This window comes from Cyclopterus lumpus, chromosome 21 (genome assembly GCF_009769545.1).
Source record: "Cyclopterus lumpus isolate fCycLum1 chromosome 21, fCycLum1.pri, whole genome shotgun sequence".
In the NCBI taxonomy this organism is placed as follows: Eukaryota; Metazoa; Chordata; class Actinopteri; order Perciformes; family Cyclopteridae; genus Cyclopterus; species Cyclopterus lumpus.
The window spans coordinates 13,915,403-13,933,939 of NC_046986.1; the positions used below are offsets into that span (position 1 = coordinate 13,915,403).

The 18,537-nt window shown below is 41.2% G+C and overlaps 2 protein-coding genes across 2 annotated transcripts in view; one reads left to right on the top strand and one right to left on the bottom strand.

Moving 5' to 3' along the window:
• The first annotated feature begins 2,805 nt into the window (after window positions 1–2,805).
• myl1 (myosin, light chain 1, alkali; skeletal, fast) lies at window positions 2,806–7,893 on the top strand. The gene is made up of 6 exons (XM_034561403.1): window positions 2,806–2,943; window positions 3,725–3,752; window positions 5,600–5,743; window positions 7,102–7,275; window positions 7,401–7,478; window positions 7,865–7,893. Exons 1-6 carry the CDS (start codon window positions 2,806–2,808, stop codon window positions 7,891–7,893), a joined length of 591 nt encoding a protein of 196 aa, XP_034417294.1.
• Window positions 7,894–10,200: 2,307 nt separating this feature from the next.
• The window catches only part of map2 (microtubule-associated protein 2), a 35,487-nt gene continuing 27,150 nt past the window's right edge, over window positions 10,201–18,537 (bottom strand). The window contains exons 16-19 of the mRNA XM_034561851.1: window positions 15,114–15,206; window positions 12,447–12,528; window positions 11,060–11,172; window positions 10,201–10,422 (exon numbers count right to left, since the gene is read on the bottom strand). Of these exons, the coding sequence (XP_034417742.1) occupies window positions 10,201–10,422; window positions 11,060–11,172; window positions 12,447–12,528; window positions 15,114–15,206 (510 nt within the window). The remainder of the gene's footprint in view (window positions 10,423–11,059; window positions 11,173–12,446; window positions 12,529–15,113; window positions 15,207–18,537) is intronic.

Below are 18,537 nucleotides of genomic sequence, written 5' to 3' on the forward strand. Positions count from 1 at the left end.
CAGAACAGTATATTTACTTTTTAAACCATGCTAGCAGCATAGTGCTATGACAATGTCCTTCGTTCAGTTGGTTGGTCCTCGACCTAATGGTCCAGACTGAATTATTAATATTTGATGGGTTGACGCATTCAGTTCAGATCCAAATGACTCATATGAGGTGATCCTCTTTTTCACAGTGAAAAGTGAAATTTACTATTTCTAAGTATTGGACTGATTGCTATTAGAAAATAAAATCAAGATTCCTGCGAAATGAATGACATTCTCATCAGACTCATCTGTACTTTTGCTCATAAGAAAATGTGAGCGTGAACTAATGAGATTTACATTGCAAACCTTATAACCCACCAAATAAACATCTCTTTGCCACACCTGGAGCTTGTGTAGCTGTATTCCAATAAACATGGAGACAGACCACTGCATGGTGAAAGAGAGCTTTTAAATGCTGCTATGGTTTGTCACAAAACCAAAACTAATGGAGTCTTGTTACCCATCCCTGTATTGCTTGTTTTGGCCAGAGATGTAGGATTTGATATAATGCCACCAACGTATGTGGCTTCACACTGAGCTCCACACTGATCTGTGCAAAGCATGATGGACACCTCCATTAAAAAATATCCCTTCTGAGAAGTGCATAAATAAAATACATAGTGTCATTTTTCTGACAAGAACTTTAGCAATGCTGATTTGCATATTTTCTACTGTGCAGATCCTGCACATAATGTCATTTTCCTACCTAGCATAAAGACAATGGCTTTACCAAATGTAAACAAAAGGCAGGAAACAGACCTTATAATTGAGTTTCCTCATTCTGCCATCATGGATGGCATGGGTGGAAAGTGATCTTGACATGGCATGTGGCTCTGTTGTGGCCTTAATTGTGCAGTTGAAGCCCCTTCCGCCTTTTAAAAGATCTGACCTCACAGCTCCTGCATGGCTTTCCCAAAGAAGACTGAATAAGTAAAAGGTTACATGCTTATTCAGAAGGAAAGATTGTTTATCTTCGTGAATGTGATACTTAGAATGACTCAGAAACAGTACACCTAAACATATTTAGAAACCCGTTTGTTCAGGTTGCTGGAGCAAACTCCATTAAGACTCTATCGTGGAGCTCAGATTGGACTGCAGCACAGGTGCAAGGACTGAGGCAGAGTTTCTATCGGGGGAGGGGGTAATGGGAAGTTAGACTTCGGAGAAGGTGCCGGGGGGTGCCTCGGGTGAGCCCTGATGACAGCTGAGGGACTGAGGCTTTCTCTGGCTTGCCCTCGTGGAGATAGGGTCAGGGAAAGCAAGGGGGTGGATGGGGGTCGCCATCGGGTGGAGGAATTTATGCAGTTCCTTCGTCACCAGGCCCTGTCATGGTAGTGGGGGCAGGCCTGCACCACTGGCACTGGGAGACAAATATAGAATAGAATTAAGGAGACCGAATTTGCACTCTTAGCCTTGTCTGGGTTACTGACATCAGCAGCTGAAAGCTCCACTACATCTCCATCGCCCTGTGCTTTTACGTTACATCCGCCATCGAAGCACCAAATTGAACACAGGTGCTGTTCTACTCAACTCACATTGTCAGGGACAGAAATAAACAATGGCTTAATATTAGATTTCACAGACACCTCTTACACCACCTGTCCACCTAAAGCATGGTCCTTTGACAGTACAAATTGAACTAGTTTCATCAGTTGCTTCTTTGCCGTTTTTCTTTCCACAAACTTCCAGTTGCATTTATTTCTTCTGACGTTTTCCACACTGTGTGGCGTAAACACTGATATATCCAAATGTGTTTGTTTCATCACGCCGCTGAAGCCAGATATAAGTTACTCATATAGAGTTAAATATTCAAACACATATGTCATGTTCTACATGGCTACATCATTACATCAAATGCAGTTATGTTGAGGATCATTGTATACGCATTTTATTTAAATTGACCCCCAATTCAACCTGACGTTGGCTAATATATAGCATAATTTTGGAAACCCTGGGATCTATGCTATATTTCAGATAAAGTTCAGTGCAATGCTTGGCTGCACAGCAGTTGGTAAAGATGGAGCGAATGATGAGTCTAGCAGTTACAGTCAGATATGAGTTACATGCCAATAATATTATGGTGAATAAAAAAATAGTCGAATCACCCTAGGGAAAAAAATACATTAATCATACATCATGAATCATGAAATTAGTTATAGTTAAACCACAATACATGTCAGACCTGCACTGATTATAGACTTTAGAGCTCTTGGCATAATTATGACCAGGAACTATATATTATTTCTGACCATTCATTGAAACATACATTTCTACCTGACACGGACTAGCGTTTACTGGAATGAGTAAGATTGTGCACAATTCTTCACTTCAGTGCTAATTAAAGGCTTTAACGATTCCTTTACTCATCCCATCAGACTACAGAGGTGGAAAATGGGCCCTGTATTCATCTTTTAATGTCGTAAAAGTGGAACTGTTGACTTGTGGTCCGCCGAAAATCAGACGTCCCCATGGGAGCCTTTCACACCCTCCCCAGTGTTTTCGTTTTTGATTATAGATTTGCGGCGTAAATAAACATGTTCTGGCCGCAGCCCTCTATTCCATGTTTAGAGAGGACCCACACCCCTTCCACCACCATCCAATCCTCACGCAGGGACAACATTGGCGGGGGTCAAGAGGAAAAATAGCCTCGTATATATACGCCCCGGAGGGGATGCCTTGCTCCGAGTCCCCTCCACTCTGTGCTACACTCCTAGTGTTGTCATCCGAACCAGGACTTGTCTGTGCTTCAGGAACAGAGTTCTTACACCATCTGCTGAAATGGCACCCAAGAAGGACGTTAAGGCTCCCGCCAAGGACGTTAAGGCTCCCGCCAAGAAGGCCGAGCCTGCACCGGCACCGGCACCAGAGCCAGCCCCCCTTCCCGTCGTTCCCGCCATCGACTTGTCCGCCGTCAAGGTACAATGAGCGTGAAAGCATGTCGCCTTCTGCAGTATGGAGATAGGATGATGGCTGCTCAGGAAGAGCTGGGATTTGACTTTTCTGAGAGTTGCATGACAAAAGTAGTCCGACTTTAGTGGTTCCCAGAAGGGTTCTTGAAGGGGGGCCCAGACAAACCAAGATTTGTTTTATTTATATTTAACACATTTGAAGGAGGGACATAACTGAGGTGTCAACGTAAATGTACAGTGCAAATGCAGCTTAATTGTACATCATATCCTCATAAAGGATTGGTGGTTGTGGTTCAAATCTAAATTGAACTGGGGTTTTACACCGTGGCAATGGCCAGGTACCAAAAAAATCTCAACCGGAATCAACCCATTTATGTATATATGAGAAGATGCACAGTTAAGAGTGAGTACGTGAGCCGGTTTAAAGGACCTCAGATGACTGAGGTGAAGGACTGGAACCTTGGACAGCTCACCATGATTTAGACCACGCCCCCTCCCCATACGCGCCTCCCAGCTCTTGGGATTGGACTAACAGATTGGGTGATGTCTATGCAGGGTGACACCAAATGTGGACATGTTAATAGGGCTAAAGATGGAACTCCACAGATTGGATGCCACCATGTGAAGTTAATTTTGGCAAAGAGACTAGTTTAATCCCTCTGTAGACCTGATTAATTAGTCTATATTAAGTGTGAATGCCTGTGGTTGTGTTGTTGATCCGATGGCATGTCAAAACTCTTGCATTTGTATGTGTTATACTAATATGGCTGCTTTGTGTTGGCCTCTAGGTGGAATTCAGTCCAGACCAGATTGATGGTAAGTGCACCTCATTTTACCCATGCTACCATGTGACACAACAAACAGCACATAAAACTCAATACTTCCTTCCCTTATCTTTCTCTTGGCTAGCCGTCTGGACAATTAGACAAGCCATAATGCGTCCATTTATATTTGAAAGTAAAACAATGGAGATGAAGATGATGGTAATTTGTTCTTGTTTGTCATTTCTTGGTTGAAACAGATACAAACTCAAATGGATACATCACAAAGAAAGCATCCCCAACATGGTGGTCCTTTAAACAAAATCATAGTTTCTCAGCTGAATGCACAGTTATATAAAACAAAGTGCTCTTCAAGAGCGGTTGTTAAAGCAACATTTTGCAAGCAATTGTGCATAAAAAGTAATGTGTTGTATGCATCCAGTGCGAAATTTGCGATGGTATTGTAACCTTCAAGAGAGGATAAAAGAAATGCAGTAAATTAGCTGGTTTCAAGTTTTTAAAAAAACAATCAGACATAACATATTAACCACAGCTCGACACCACTGATGTAGAGTGTTTTATTTAATGTTTGAAAAGGAAAAACCTACGACCTATTGGACCCATGTGACCCTGGACAGGGTACCACCTGACCAGACCTGTCGTCTGATCGGCTGCTTGGAACACTTGAGTCAGCATTCCCTACTTTTGCTCAGCTCACTCACAGAGAGCCTTGCCTTTAAAAGGAGGGGGCTCATATTCTCAGCTATGTTTGTCAATTCCAAGGTGGTCTTTTAAAAGAGCCAGTAGCGCTGCAGAGAGAGAGAGAGAGAGAGAGAGAGAGGAGACAGCTGCGATAGAAATAGTAACTGGTGACAGAGTTGGGCTTGAGTCAGTCCATAATTCCACAATCTATAGAGACATACTGCTCTCGTTATAAGTTGTCCTTGTTGTATGTTTCCCTTGTTAGTTTGTAGAGAAACTGCCTCCTCCATCTGCTGGCAGGTGTACAACAGTCACAGCTACTGGGTGACATGCATCCATTGTGTCCTATTGTGGGAAAACCCTGTTTCACACAGACAATAGAACATGCTGAGATGTATATTGAATGTAAAACAGAGCACATACATTTATTCTAAATAAAGTCTTTGGCTGGAGGTGCAAAGAGTATTATACCTTAAATTATATTAACAATTACAGGTCCAGTGTGTAGCATTTAGGGGGATCTTTCGACAGAAATGGAATATAATATAATAATAATAATAATATAATGGAAAAATAAATCTGGTATTTGTGACCGTCACAGGACTGTAATAAGCCCGTCTAATCATTTCACTGATTGGAGGGGCTGTCTGCCTGTCTTCCTACCTGCCAGCACATATTCTGTACTCATTGCTCATTACCAAAGTCTTCCACAAGCTGCCAGCTTTACACAAGCTGCTAGCTTTACACCTGTGAGTACTACCAATAGCCATGTCCGTTGTTTACGTTCATTATGATCATTTTGGGGGAGTGGCTTTTGAGGGAGGACTGATGGGACGAGCTGTCAATGTTGGCACCTCAGCGACTTTCTTGCTACATTTCGAAACTTTTGGACCTTCTGCAGCTGGCTACTTTCATTAGAAAGGAGTTGGCAACACTGATATGGGTTTTTCGGTTGGATAATCCTTTTTAAAATGTGTATCTAGCGTACTCTTGCTAGTTTCTCAATATTACCTTTAAATGTAAAATGCTACTGAATAGCAATATTATTTTTAAAAAATGATATTGTACAAAATGACGACGTCACAAGATGCAGCGAGCATTCTCACGCCCACTGCTGAATGAATACCTTACAAACAGAAATCAGTTTGTGAATACTGGATTCATGAAGGCGATCGTATCCTCTTCTCCTCCACTCTGCAGACTACAGGGAGGCCTTCGGTCTGTTCGACAGGGTGGGTGACAACAAGGTGGCTTACAACCAGGTCGCTGACATCATGCGCGCTCTGGGACAGAACCCCACCAACAAGGAGGTCAACAGACTGCTGGGAATGCCCTCCGCTGATGGTAAGAGATATTTACAGCATTTGTTCCGTCACTGAATTAGTTGAATTGATTTTTGTCTTCATGTTCGGGTTTTATGGATACTTGTTTTGTTTAAATTTGATCAAAATAATTCCTTACAAAATGTAATCCCTCAATAATTCAATTATTCGTTGGACTGAAAGGCTACTGCAGACTAATAGACATGATAATGATAATATATAGTTTGTAATGTGTTTTGTATGGCATCAGTGTGCTTGCTAATTATTAGCAGCTCTTTCAAATAAACATTATAACAGTATATGGTATATGGTATAGTAGCTCAAAGGGTATATTTATCTGAGGTGATGTTTAGAGTGTGTGCACTAACCAGTTTTAGTTTTTTATTCATCTATGATGTTCATGGTGGTGGCACAGCTTTTGTGATGAAACTTTAAAGTGGGTATGTATTAAGAGGAATACATTAACAGTAGCAAATGTTATGGCTGGAATCAGTGTGTTCAGTCAAATCAAATAGCCTTCTTTTAAAATGTCTTTTTATAGTTAGAGAAAAAACACATGGACCAGATCTGCCACAAAAATGCCTCAGAAATGAAGCAAATACAGAAGTCGCAACATCTCCACCTTTTGAATAACTTGTATATTTATGTAGAGTAAATACTCACAGGCTGAAAATCCTCCTTGTGCTGTTGGTTTAAGTGATTGAAACGTTCACCTTTCTGAATGCACTGTATCCCCATATGAAGTAATAATGATACAACTTCTAATAATAAATGTTATATGTAAAGTGCATCTAGACCCAGACAGATTTACCTGAGAAGTAGAAGAAGTACATCACTATGAGTTATACTATGCAATGCAACTTAACAGCTGAGTGTAGTTCCACATCTTCTACCGGTATGTTTAGTGAGGTCAGACATGCGACACAGTTAATTCTTTCAACCCTTAAAGGTCAGTGCAACAAAGCCTCACTTCCTTTCAGGAATTGGTCTGGTGTTGCACCTTAAACTGTATATTTAGTCAGACATTTTGCATTTCTTCTCCTGTGTGCCTTAGATCTGGTCCGTGTAGACAGATGGGTGTAAATCTCTGTAACCTTTAAACCAAAATAGCACCATGATGCTCAATCATTACTGACAGAACAAGTGCTCTATCTCATTCTGCAATGTGGCGCAGTCACAAATACACATTTGGATTATAGGTGAGAAATACAGAAAATACGAAACCTTGCAAACTCTCTAAACGCCTGTCGAGAAGTATCACCTGTCGTAGAAAGGGGGAGATATAGACATAATTGATGCTGAAAATGTGTTGACAATGATTTTGTCAACCTGCCTGGCAATGGAACTGACATCATGCCATTTCTCGCTTCGTTCATGCAGACATGACCGCCAAGAGAGTCGAGTTCGAGGGTTTCCTGCCCATGCTCCAGACCATCATCAACAGCCCAAACAAGGCCGGATACGATGATTACGTTGAGGGTCTGCGTGTCTTTGACAAGGAGGGCAACGGCACAGTGATGGGTGCTGAGCTGCGCATTGTTCTGTCAACACTGGGTGAGTGTGTGTGTGTGTGTGTGTGTGTGTGTGTGTGTGTGTGTGTGTGTGCGAGTGTGTGTGTGTGCGAGTGTGTGTGCCTGTTCATGCTAATAATACTGGTTGTGCTCTGCCGCCCCCTACAGGAGAGAAGATGAGTGCGGATGAGATTGACGCTCTCATGGCAGGACAGGAGGACGAGAACGGCTGTGTCAACTATGAGAGTGAGCCACAACCTACAACATTATGTGCACCGTTTTTTCCAATATTTGAAAAGGAAAGATGCTGTTGAGATGTAACATGGGACATGTTCCACTCTTTAACTTAATCTCCACCATATTAGTGGAAGTGCATTACTAAACTGAGATCCTTTCAATACATACCCAGAAGTTGATAGCTATTCTATAAAAGTGAATATACAGTATGTTGTATGGTGCATAAACCAGACCAAACACATTGTATTGGCTGTGGTCAGTGTATATGTTATTTATAGCAGTGCTCATTTCAATCCTTTAACTTAATGTATTGGATGATGCACTTTTCCTTCTCTTTGCTCATTCATTTCCCCTCTCTTCTTTCCTCTGTGTGCTGCCCTGGTCCTCATCTGCAGCCTTTGTCAAGCACATCATGTCTGTGTAAGGACCCCTGCCACTGTGGTGGTGAGCATCGTGTATGTGCAGACCCCATGGCGTCGCGACATCCACTCGCTGTTTCCTGTGTCACCTGAGGAATTAGGGGAACAAAGGACTATGAGATGTCATTTCCTGAACCCTTCTTTTGTTTTTTTCTTTTTTCCAACTGGTGCTTTTTCTCCTCCTCCTCCTCCTCCTCCTCCTCTTCAGCAAGCCGTCCTGATTTCCCTACGAGATTTCCTAATCTTCACACAAGTCACCGTGTCTCATTGGGGATTTCTATTATCACTGGTTTTCTATAGTGGCGCAGTGATGGAGGGAAAGGTGGGATAATGATGACCACCCCCTCCTTTCATTTGCAGTCTTCTGACCGGCTCTCTATCTGCCAGTGAAGTGACCCAAAAGTTTTGCCCAGGACTGGCCATCAAAATAAATCCACTCCTTACCCAACCCACCCCTAGGTCTTAACTTATTGTATCCTCTGCTACAATACACTTTTCACAAACTCCCATTTTATTTCCAAATGTCTGATTTATTTGATTCAAATCCTTTGCATAATTACTTCAGGCAGATGCATGTTGAAGGAATAGTTTGACATCTCTGGAAATACGCGTCGATGACTGTATCGATTAGAGAGATCTTCTCATCTGACTCTGAACAAGAAAGCAAATAAAGGAATTTACTGATCATAAACAGTATGTCTTGTAAGCTAAATAGAAAACAGCACGGCAGTTTCACTTTTTGTCGTTTTTATTGTCATTAATTAATGTAACTGGTGTCATATCAACAAGAGAAAACTGCGTACATCTACTTGACCTTTTAAATACAATTACAGTTGCTGGGGGTGGAGCAGGAGGTGGGAAGGGGGCACAGAGATGGGGTATGCAGAAAAAACACAGAAGCAAACAAACAATCGCAGGTGGGGGCAGTAGTTGGGCAGGAGGCAGGATATACAACAAATGGTGTCTGAAAAAGAAACTAGATCACCCAAACACCTTTTTTTCCGAACAGATGTAATAAGCTCCGAGTTCCCTCGGCCGTTTTGTTTTACGCCTTGAATTGTCTTTTTATTGTATTTTTGCAAAACATTTTGTTGCCACTTTCATCCACATATTGCAACAAAACATCCAGATACGGTAGCATATGTTGTAAAACGGCATGGGATCGGCACCAAACGCACACACAGACAGATTTCAGAGTAGCTGCTGCGTCTTCTGCTAAGTCTCAGGTTGCACTCGTAGCGTCATTCGCTGCGATGCAACGTCAGCCTGTTAGCGGAGGAACGTCTGTACTGTTCATTGACGTGAGTTCAATATCTGCAGCTGCAGAGACGAGATACTTCTAGCTGTAGGTTTGTGGAATTAGCTTCAGTGTTTAATATCGTTCTGATGTTTTAACAGGCGTCTATATTGAACTGCTCCGCAGGAACAAGTGTGTGATGCTCTTCAACAGGACTGAGATGCATTCCTTAGCAACACCAAATCAGCTGTCTGACACTGTCACCAAGCATTACACTGTAAACAACTAATAACTACAAAACATGAACTTGTTTAATTTATCCAATAATTGAGGAAATAACATACTAAAATCGGTTTATTTTTTTCGATTACAAAATAGCCTCTTAATATTAGAATTGATACATGCTCGTCATAACATGACCTAGTTCTTGCAGTAATTCAATTTTACATGTAATTTTATAGCCATATTGTCGCTTCCTTTTAAAATGTTTTTAGGACATGTAGATGGCAACGAACTTTGATTTGTATATATGTTTCTATATATATTTGTTAAATATATTATATATTGGATGACAAAAATGACTTGCAGTAAGGATGCTTGGCTTGTTAGGGGGTTTGGCGTCCATGCACGTTTACTGAGCAAGAACAACACGTGCTGCATGGTGTGCTGGCCACATTACTTCTTACTTAATGTAGAAAAAAGGCTGTAGCTTCTTCAAAACACTGATCCAGGACCAGTTAAGCCAATACCTGGTCCACAACATTGTATGTACCACTAAATCTAGGACCAGTGCTCAGACTGAACTATTCTACTGTATGCAACATCATTCAAAAAGAGAGAGGCCAACAGAATGAATCAGAAATAGCACATTTTTGGAAAATCAAGAAGACCAAAGTACAGTAGCTCCTAATTCGAGTCTCTACTTATAGTTGAGTGATGGATCTTGAAGTGGAGATGTTTAGAGGCTGTGGTTAAGCTGAGGTTGGCCTCAGGGTGGCAGGAGTGGGCAGAAAAGTTTGAGGGATCATGGCGAGGATGTCCAGGGGTGCAGATCAGGGATCCAGAGAACCAGTGTTCACAAACCCTGCTTGGCCAGAGCTGCAGTGACATCCTCAGCCAGGGTTGCTAACTGCGGTGACTCCAGCACGTTGAGACTGCCGGAGGATGACAGGTTGCTGTCCCGGTGGCGCTGGGGGGACACCAAGCTGGACAGGCCTGGCGACTGAATAATGATGTCAGCTCCGGGTTCTCCCTGTGGCTTGGAGTGGTCACGAATCATCTGCTTGTGGCTCTCAATCTACCAGAGGCAGGTGTGACGAAGGGTGTGAATGGGGAAGTACATTATTTTCGTATCATGTAGAATTAAAATAATTTTGTGCATTGTATCTTAGTGGGTTCATCTTTAGAACAACCGCAAATAGAACAACTCTTAAATGTTTAATTGAAGATAAGTTTTCTCAAATTTACTCAGAGGATGTTTCTCTAAAACCTGTGTTGACTTCAAAACCAAAAACTGAATACTTGATGAATCTGAATACTTAGATTCACCTCTCCATTACTTATTAATAGTGGTGAATACTATACCTTTACTGCAACCATCACAGATAACGGACTACAAGTTTGGCTTGTTTTGTAAACACATCTTTTATATATATATATATATATATATATATATATATATATATATATATATATATATATATATATATATATATATATATATATATATATATATTCCATGCATACATAATCCACTTTTATTGCAATTTTACTACACAGTGTATCAGATTAAGCATATATCTTTCAAGATTACAATGTTACACATATGTATTATATATATATACATATGCAATAGTATACATACATATACTAGTAAAACAATCAAACACTTGTTCCTGTGAATCATGGATTGGTTGCATGGAAGTGACACTCACCGTGACACGGCTTCCCCCAGGAGTGTTCTGAGCATTATCCAGGGAACCCACCTTGGCTTGGGCTTTGTCTTTGAAGTCCAACTTCACAGTCTCTATACGCACGTGACCGCCCCCTGGGGAGAAGAAAAGGAAGTGTAAAAACAGTTTACATGACAAACTCAGGTTTACATGGAGGTAGCAACTGATTTATAGTGAAAGAACAGTCAACGGGGTTGGAAAGTTTGCTTTGTGCGGTCCGAAAATAATATTGTACTGGAAGAGCATGCATGATCATCAGGCTCTCAGTAAATAAAGGTTATAGAATGGACAGACAGAGTGGGACCAGAAGATGGTGCTGCAGGACCTCAAGCAGTCACTACAAGCCATCTGGAGCTATATATATATATATATAGAGAGAGAGAGAGAGAGAGAGGGAGGGGGGGGATGAAATGAATCCCTGTCTGGTAGTGTTCTTAAATCTCTTTAGTACTTTATTACAATTAGTCCTGCAGTGTTTTTGATCAACAGTAATGTTATTGCTTCCAACAGTAATAACTTGGAGGGTCAGTTCAGCCCCAAAAATAGGGTGTCCAGACACCCCGCAATATTCTGGACAGTCCCAAATTATGAGCAGTTGTTCCAAATCCCAAATTGTGTCTTGTTTGTCTCGAAAAATCTGACTAAACCTGAGTTTTGATTCGTTATAACCTACAAAACATGAAACACTGATCCTAGATACGATGAACGGCTGAGGACAGAACCATCATTAACAAAGTGAGCACCCAGTGTGTGTTCTTTGTTCACAGTCAGTGATGACCCTCTCCAGGAGTCACCCAATCCAGTTCATCAACAATTCTTAAGCATCCAGCTCTGCGCTCACACATTCAGGTCACAAACACAAGAAACACAAGCTGCCCTCCAGGAATCACACCACCTCCCACATTAGGCCGCCTGTGGATGGACACATCAAGCTGTCAATCCAGATGTAGTTTACTGCTTTACTGCCTGAGTGGTGTTAAATATAAACGGCAAAGTACATTCCTAATTTAAATTGGATTATATTGCACTTTATTACAGTGCATAAAGTTGATGGCCTGCTTTTATTCTGTTTACAATTAAATCCTACAGATAATCTGTGGGACTCTTTGGCACCATTTACATCTGTGTCTGGATACATTACATGGAGAATTAGATCTGATTATGGGGCTTTTGCATTTATACATTTTTGTAATCATTTTTTGCAAGGGAGTGTTAAGAGAGTGCTGGACATCCCCAAATATACTTATATTGCCAGCCAGGAGATTGCACCAGCAACCTTGTGTCACAAGCGCGCTTCGCTGATCTTTCTTCCACCATTGTCACAATGTTACTTCTCAGTTCCCCCGGACAAGTGCAGGTTGATTGTTACCTGGCCGATGATGGATGTTGTCTAGAGAGCCACACTTGGAGGTCACGTGGCTCAAGTCAATCTTTTTGTTCTGTATCATCACCTGGAAGAAGCAAAGTCAGGAAAAGAGAAGGTCAGAGCGTACAGTTCACAATGAGGTTATAAACTCCCACTGAGTTCAAATCGTGCTTAAGATCCAAACAGTATCTTCCCCTTTCTCAATTATAGAGAGGGATGTACTATGTCTGCTCTGCACTAAACTACAGCTGCTGTTTGAGGGAAATTATTATCAACTGGGAGTTAAAGGCTGCAGTCCGACACATTGATATCTAATTGCATGTAATTATTAGGAAATAAGGCATGACAGCAGAAGAGGAGAATACCAGTGACTGTTAAAGAACAGTCTTTTTGTTCTTCTGGTAGTGCAGACCTGCTAGTGTCTGTTAAAATACCCAAACCAAGATAGAATACAATCTATGTGCTGTAACTGTGTCTTGAGCAAAACCTTTTTCTTTGCACATTCCGAAAACCCGTCAAAAAAACCACCATGACAGTGAGGGAGACAGGATAGAAGGAATGCACAGGTGAAAGCAGCCACAGTCAGAGAGGAGATAAGGATATGCTGTTATGTGAAACACCCTTGGGATCTAAGGAGGAAACCACAGAGAGATGCGTAAGAATTGAACCGATGAGACAGCAAACGGAGCGGAGCTTGAAGCTTTAGACACAACACAGTAAACAGGAAGAGACACAACCCGTCCTGAGATGAACCACTGGGGCCCGCCTGTGGTCAGTAATCACTTCGCCAAGGCGCCCGTTCAGTTGATATGTCTCCTATAACTAATGATTTGGTGTTCCGTTTTATTTTGCTTTCTTTCTGCGCCTGAGAGGAAAGACAACGCATGGGAAAAATGGGACAATGATGAGCAGCGCGGGTCACGAGCCACGCTACAGACCACAAGCACCGAGTCCATGTTGCACAACAGGCCTGTTCATCGGCCAGCTGCGCCCCTTTCTCGTGCACACCACTGACAAAGATATGCAGCATCAGCCGAAAGTCGGAGATGAGATGTGCTGTGTGTCAGCGTGGGTCAACGTCACGCTCGTCTCTTCGGCGAACGGATCTTTATGAAATCTATTAACTGCATTGGACTGTTGGATTCTTTGTGATAGCTATGATCATAGTCACATCATTTGACAGAGAAAAACACGACATTTGATGTATTTGATTTTGCATGATTCATAAGAAAATCTATCTTAGTATTAGTTTTTGTACTACAAGTTGACCGGACTTCAGAGTCCACAGAGGCGTATCTAGTGTGTATTTTACAACAAATATACACCTACATTAATATTTGCTTTAGCCACACTTGGTGATTGTGCACCTTGTCATCCTGTCCCCTTGTTGTAATAAGCAGTACCTAGAGCTTAAATACCCTTCAGTACAGTTTTACTTCTTTAAAAGAGAACTGCTTAGAAGTGTTTCGATGAAAAACCCTTTCGTCTACAAAAGACTTGATCCAGACAAATAAAATATATCAGCATAAAGCTTTCTTCAATCAATTATAAACCTAATTCAGATTTGTGTTAACAGCTTTCCAACTGCTAATTTGAAGCCTATATATTTTTTAACCAAGTAGTGCACTCACAAATATGAGAGTGGTGGTGAAATATGTGTTATTACCATACCAAATCCATATACCATAACCATATCACTGCGTTGTGGCTGGTAACACTCATGGTCAATCACATTGGTCTTTTCATGCCCATATAAATGTGAGAGGAGCAGATCAATCTCCCAACTTGATATATGAACATTACACTTTGTAGTGGATAGCAGAGACCACCACCAAATTAGGAATTCTTATTTGGCCAAATGTCAGAGCCGTAGCCTGCCTGTCTGTCTGCCACTCACCCTTGATAGTTAACTGTCTGAAAACAGTACGATGCCATTCCATCGCTAACATTGTTCTATTCATAAAGCTGAGGGGATCCACTCATGTGATACAACTCATCCACAAAGCCTATGTCCTAAGCCTTCCCTTGGTACTTGTAGTTCATGTGGAAACTGTGGGAATTTATCCAACACAGTTTCATAACAACCATGAATATGCCGAGTCCCATGATATTGTTTATCTCAGTCACAGGTTAACCTATATTGTAGTTGAAAATGTAATGCTACCAGCATCACTTTCTTTTTTAAACCTCAGCTCCTATTTCTCTGTGTTCCCAGTAGCCCAGAGGCAAATAATGAGATGTATGATGAAATTATCATTTATTGTTCAACCTAAAAAAACATACCCACTGCTTCATGCAGCATGCTGTTTTAGACGAGAGATGTTGAGTCTCTTTCTATAGAAGATTTTTTAAAGCCTCCCCCAATCATAGTAAATATAGATACATTGCTACTACAGTCCTATTTGTTATAAAATGCTGGAGGAGGAGACATTCATCTTTTACTATCTAAATTCCTAACAGGGCACAAACCAGTACTGGGGATCAAGAGCAGTCGGGTAAAAAGCACCAGCACTGCTGCATTAAAGCGTGAGTGACTTAACAATAAACTATAAAGCGAGGTGGAAAAGGAAAAGGAAGCACAAAAACACACTGAAAAAAAAACACCCAACAGAACAGAGAAATTACAGTGACATGAACACTAAGACAATGGACAAGTGGCACAAGACTCACGTTTCCACCTCCGGCCGAGTAGCCCCGCCTGTCCAAGGACCCACACCTAGACTGCACATGGCTATAGTCCAGTTTAACATTGGGGATGAGAACCTGCAGGTGCGGAGGTGAGGAATAAGGCTTTCTGGCATGGCACTTCATTTTAAAATGTCTCTCAAAAAGCTTGTATCCTCCCACTGTTAAGATCATATGTCCTTGACATCTGAGTTTGTTGGACTGTAATGTAGGCAGTAGTATTTGACCTGGTGGTTCACCTGTTGTCCCCTGGGTAAACGGCATGGATACAATGACTCGAGGCTAACAGACAAGATAGACCCATAACGGGACTCTGCATCAGCTGTGACTCCTGGTGTCAGCCTGGCTTATGTCATCTGGTGACTCTTCAAGAGGATCGTCTTTACTCTCGACCCACCTCGCGACATCCACATTACAGCCTTTGAAAACACCTTTTTGTGTTTCCCTGCAACAAATGGTGTTTTCCAGTTGGAGCCAAAACTAGTTAGTGTGCCTTTCAGCCACTAAGGGATTTGTAAAGGCCACAAGGAGACCAATACAATAGTTTAAAATGCTTTGAAATACTGTGATACGCAGTATAAAAATATTTTATATAAAACCAAAAGTATAGAATGAGAGTACAGATATAGCTCTAGGATCTAGTATATAGGACCTAGTTGTCTACTTGACAACATGAAAAAGAAGGTTCAATTCTGAACGAGGGAGTTACAGGAAGAGTTTTTGTAGGTTCACTGAGCATGCATTCGTTTCCCAATTATTACAATGAATGCTGCTGCTGCTGCCTTCCCTTCAGAGAGCCATGTGGTTACAACATGTGTAATAAGTGAACCCTTCTGGTCTAAAGTAAGAGGACAAAGCCAGTGAAAATAAGGATGAAGAGAGGTCAAGCCAAATTGTATCAGTATTTCAGAAAAAATAGAGCTTCTGGTCTCTGGGAACATCTACCATGGCAGCTACAAGACAGGGATAACTAACTACCAAACACAAGACAAGACCCAATATGTACAGTACTACAAGAATACATGGGGAACTAAACAGAAACATGATGGCAGTGAATTCTGTGCTAATATTTCCTACTTATTTTAGCCCCCGCCAATGAAAAGTCAATGCACAGTTGTTAGATGGGGCTGGTCGGACATGACAGTGAGTTGCTCCTCGACATTTGACAGCGTATGGTTTTGGTCATCTGACCTTGAGGCCACCTTGGTGCCAGACAGTTGGGGTATTTGGGGTTTTATGGCACTGCTCTCACAGCAGTGGCTAAAATCAGCTTCTGATTTCAGACCAGTTGCTGTGTCTGTATTAGCTGCTCATGTGCATGCAAGTAACAATAATGCATCATAGAACACCTGTGAAGCTCAACTTTAAAAGTGACTTTGGTCCACCCACACAAAGTGTACAAAGGGAGACAAAGAATTGCATCCAAGGTTATAAGGTTCAAGGGTGAGAATAAAATGGTGGTGGAAAAACAACAAACTAAGGTGCTATGATACTAAACCATCAAGCTACCATGTACATATACAGATTTGCACTGCATAACAAACAGTAACTTGTTGCAAGTCACTTAATTGGACTTGGGACTACAAATATATAGTAGGAACAAACTAGAATCTAATCGTGGGCCTTTCCATCTAAGGATCAAGAGAGGGAAAACAATTGGTCACGACAGAAGGGTACATACATTGCCTCCACGGGGAGAGTGCTTCAGATTATCCTGGGAGCTGCATTTTGTGAGTAAGTCCAACTTCTTGTAAAAAATATGAATCTATGGAGAAATACAGAGATAGTATTGGCCTCTTGCATGGTGGATGGGCAGGAATGCTTGTCATAACACCACTGGGAAGAGAGACGATAGAAGACACTGATGTACAATGTAAATATAAAATGTTTCATGTAGATAAATTACATGCCCTCTGTTGCTGATTTCAGTTTTGAAAGACATTTCAATTAAAGTCTTGAAAAACTCCAAACTTAAATCTTCTCACCAAACGTAGTGCCCAATGAGCCGTGGAACAGACAAGCTGTCGTTCACACTGATTATTGTTGCATTCCCATCATGGTTAAGTTGATAAACAGGCCAACATACTTGTATACTTTTAAAGAGAACTAAGGTTGAAAGGTGTGTTACTCAATAAATAATTCCAAATACTTTAATTATAATTCATTAAAATATGCATCAATCACACATTTACTAATTTCACTAAATGTAAAGGTCTGCCCATCATAATCTATCAGTCAATTTGTTTCCTGCCTCACAATATTTAATTAGATGACCTCCTGAATTTCAAGATGCAGGCACCTAGAAATAGCATGAAGTCTAAACAACACAACAATAACTGTGATTGGCTCTTTCCACCACATGACTAGTTCATGAAACAGTTGTCCAAACAGCTCCTGCTCTGTGGGTTGACTTCATTAAATGTTAAAAATTCTACTATCAATTAATTGTATCAAGAAAAAGTTAACAGAATTATTCATTAGTCATTATATTATTTTATTTAATGTTTTCTTTTTCTTTCTTTTTTTAACTTTTGACTAAAATGGAAATATAATCATTCAAGAATAGTCTCTCAAATGTATGAACTGTATTAATTGATTAGAATTAAGACACTATAAAGGCTTTTAATTATTTTAGTGGCACATTCTTTACCAGGCTCTATTAAACACACAGTGTCATAATTAGCAATGCTCAGGTGTACCAGCAGGTCTTGGGTCCAGGTCACACTGTGTGCCGCTGACAGGCAGAGAATAACGGAGATGAGGCGAAGCACTGACTTCCAGATCCAAGAGGACTTGTGTTTGGCCTCGGTTGGCTTACTTTGGTCCTTGTGCTTCTATGAGGACAACCATTGGACAGGTCAGTATCCAAGCAAAGGTCTGCTATGGGCTGAGGGAGGCTTGGAAACTGGAACTATTTGGACTGTGGAGCTGCTAGGAACTAATAAAGGTCTGGAGAGAACTATTGCTGTCACATAAAAACAAATTGGTAACTTAAATATTGCGTCGGCTGGAGACCATCCCTCCGTCTAATAAAGGCCAATAAAAAATCACCAGAATGTTGAAAATCCTACAGGAACTAAGCTTAAAATATGACTGCATTTCTTGGTCAGGGAAGTTCAGGAATATTTCTGTAACATGGGGGGGGGGGGGGGGGGGGAGGGGGAGAAACACATCAGACAAGTGGGGTGAAAAGAGGACCACAGCAAAAACATATTTTTTTTAATTCAAAATTGTCGAACTGTGTGTGCAGGAACTTAAAGATCATCTTTGAGGTGACTTCTTCATTCCCATTTCCCGATATTTAAAATATTCTGCTGTCAAGGAAGAGGGATAGAAAAAACACACCAGGGATGGGATTACCACCCTTCTATCCTTAACACACCTCATCCAGTGGCAACAGTGTTGACAC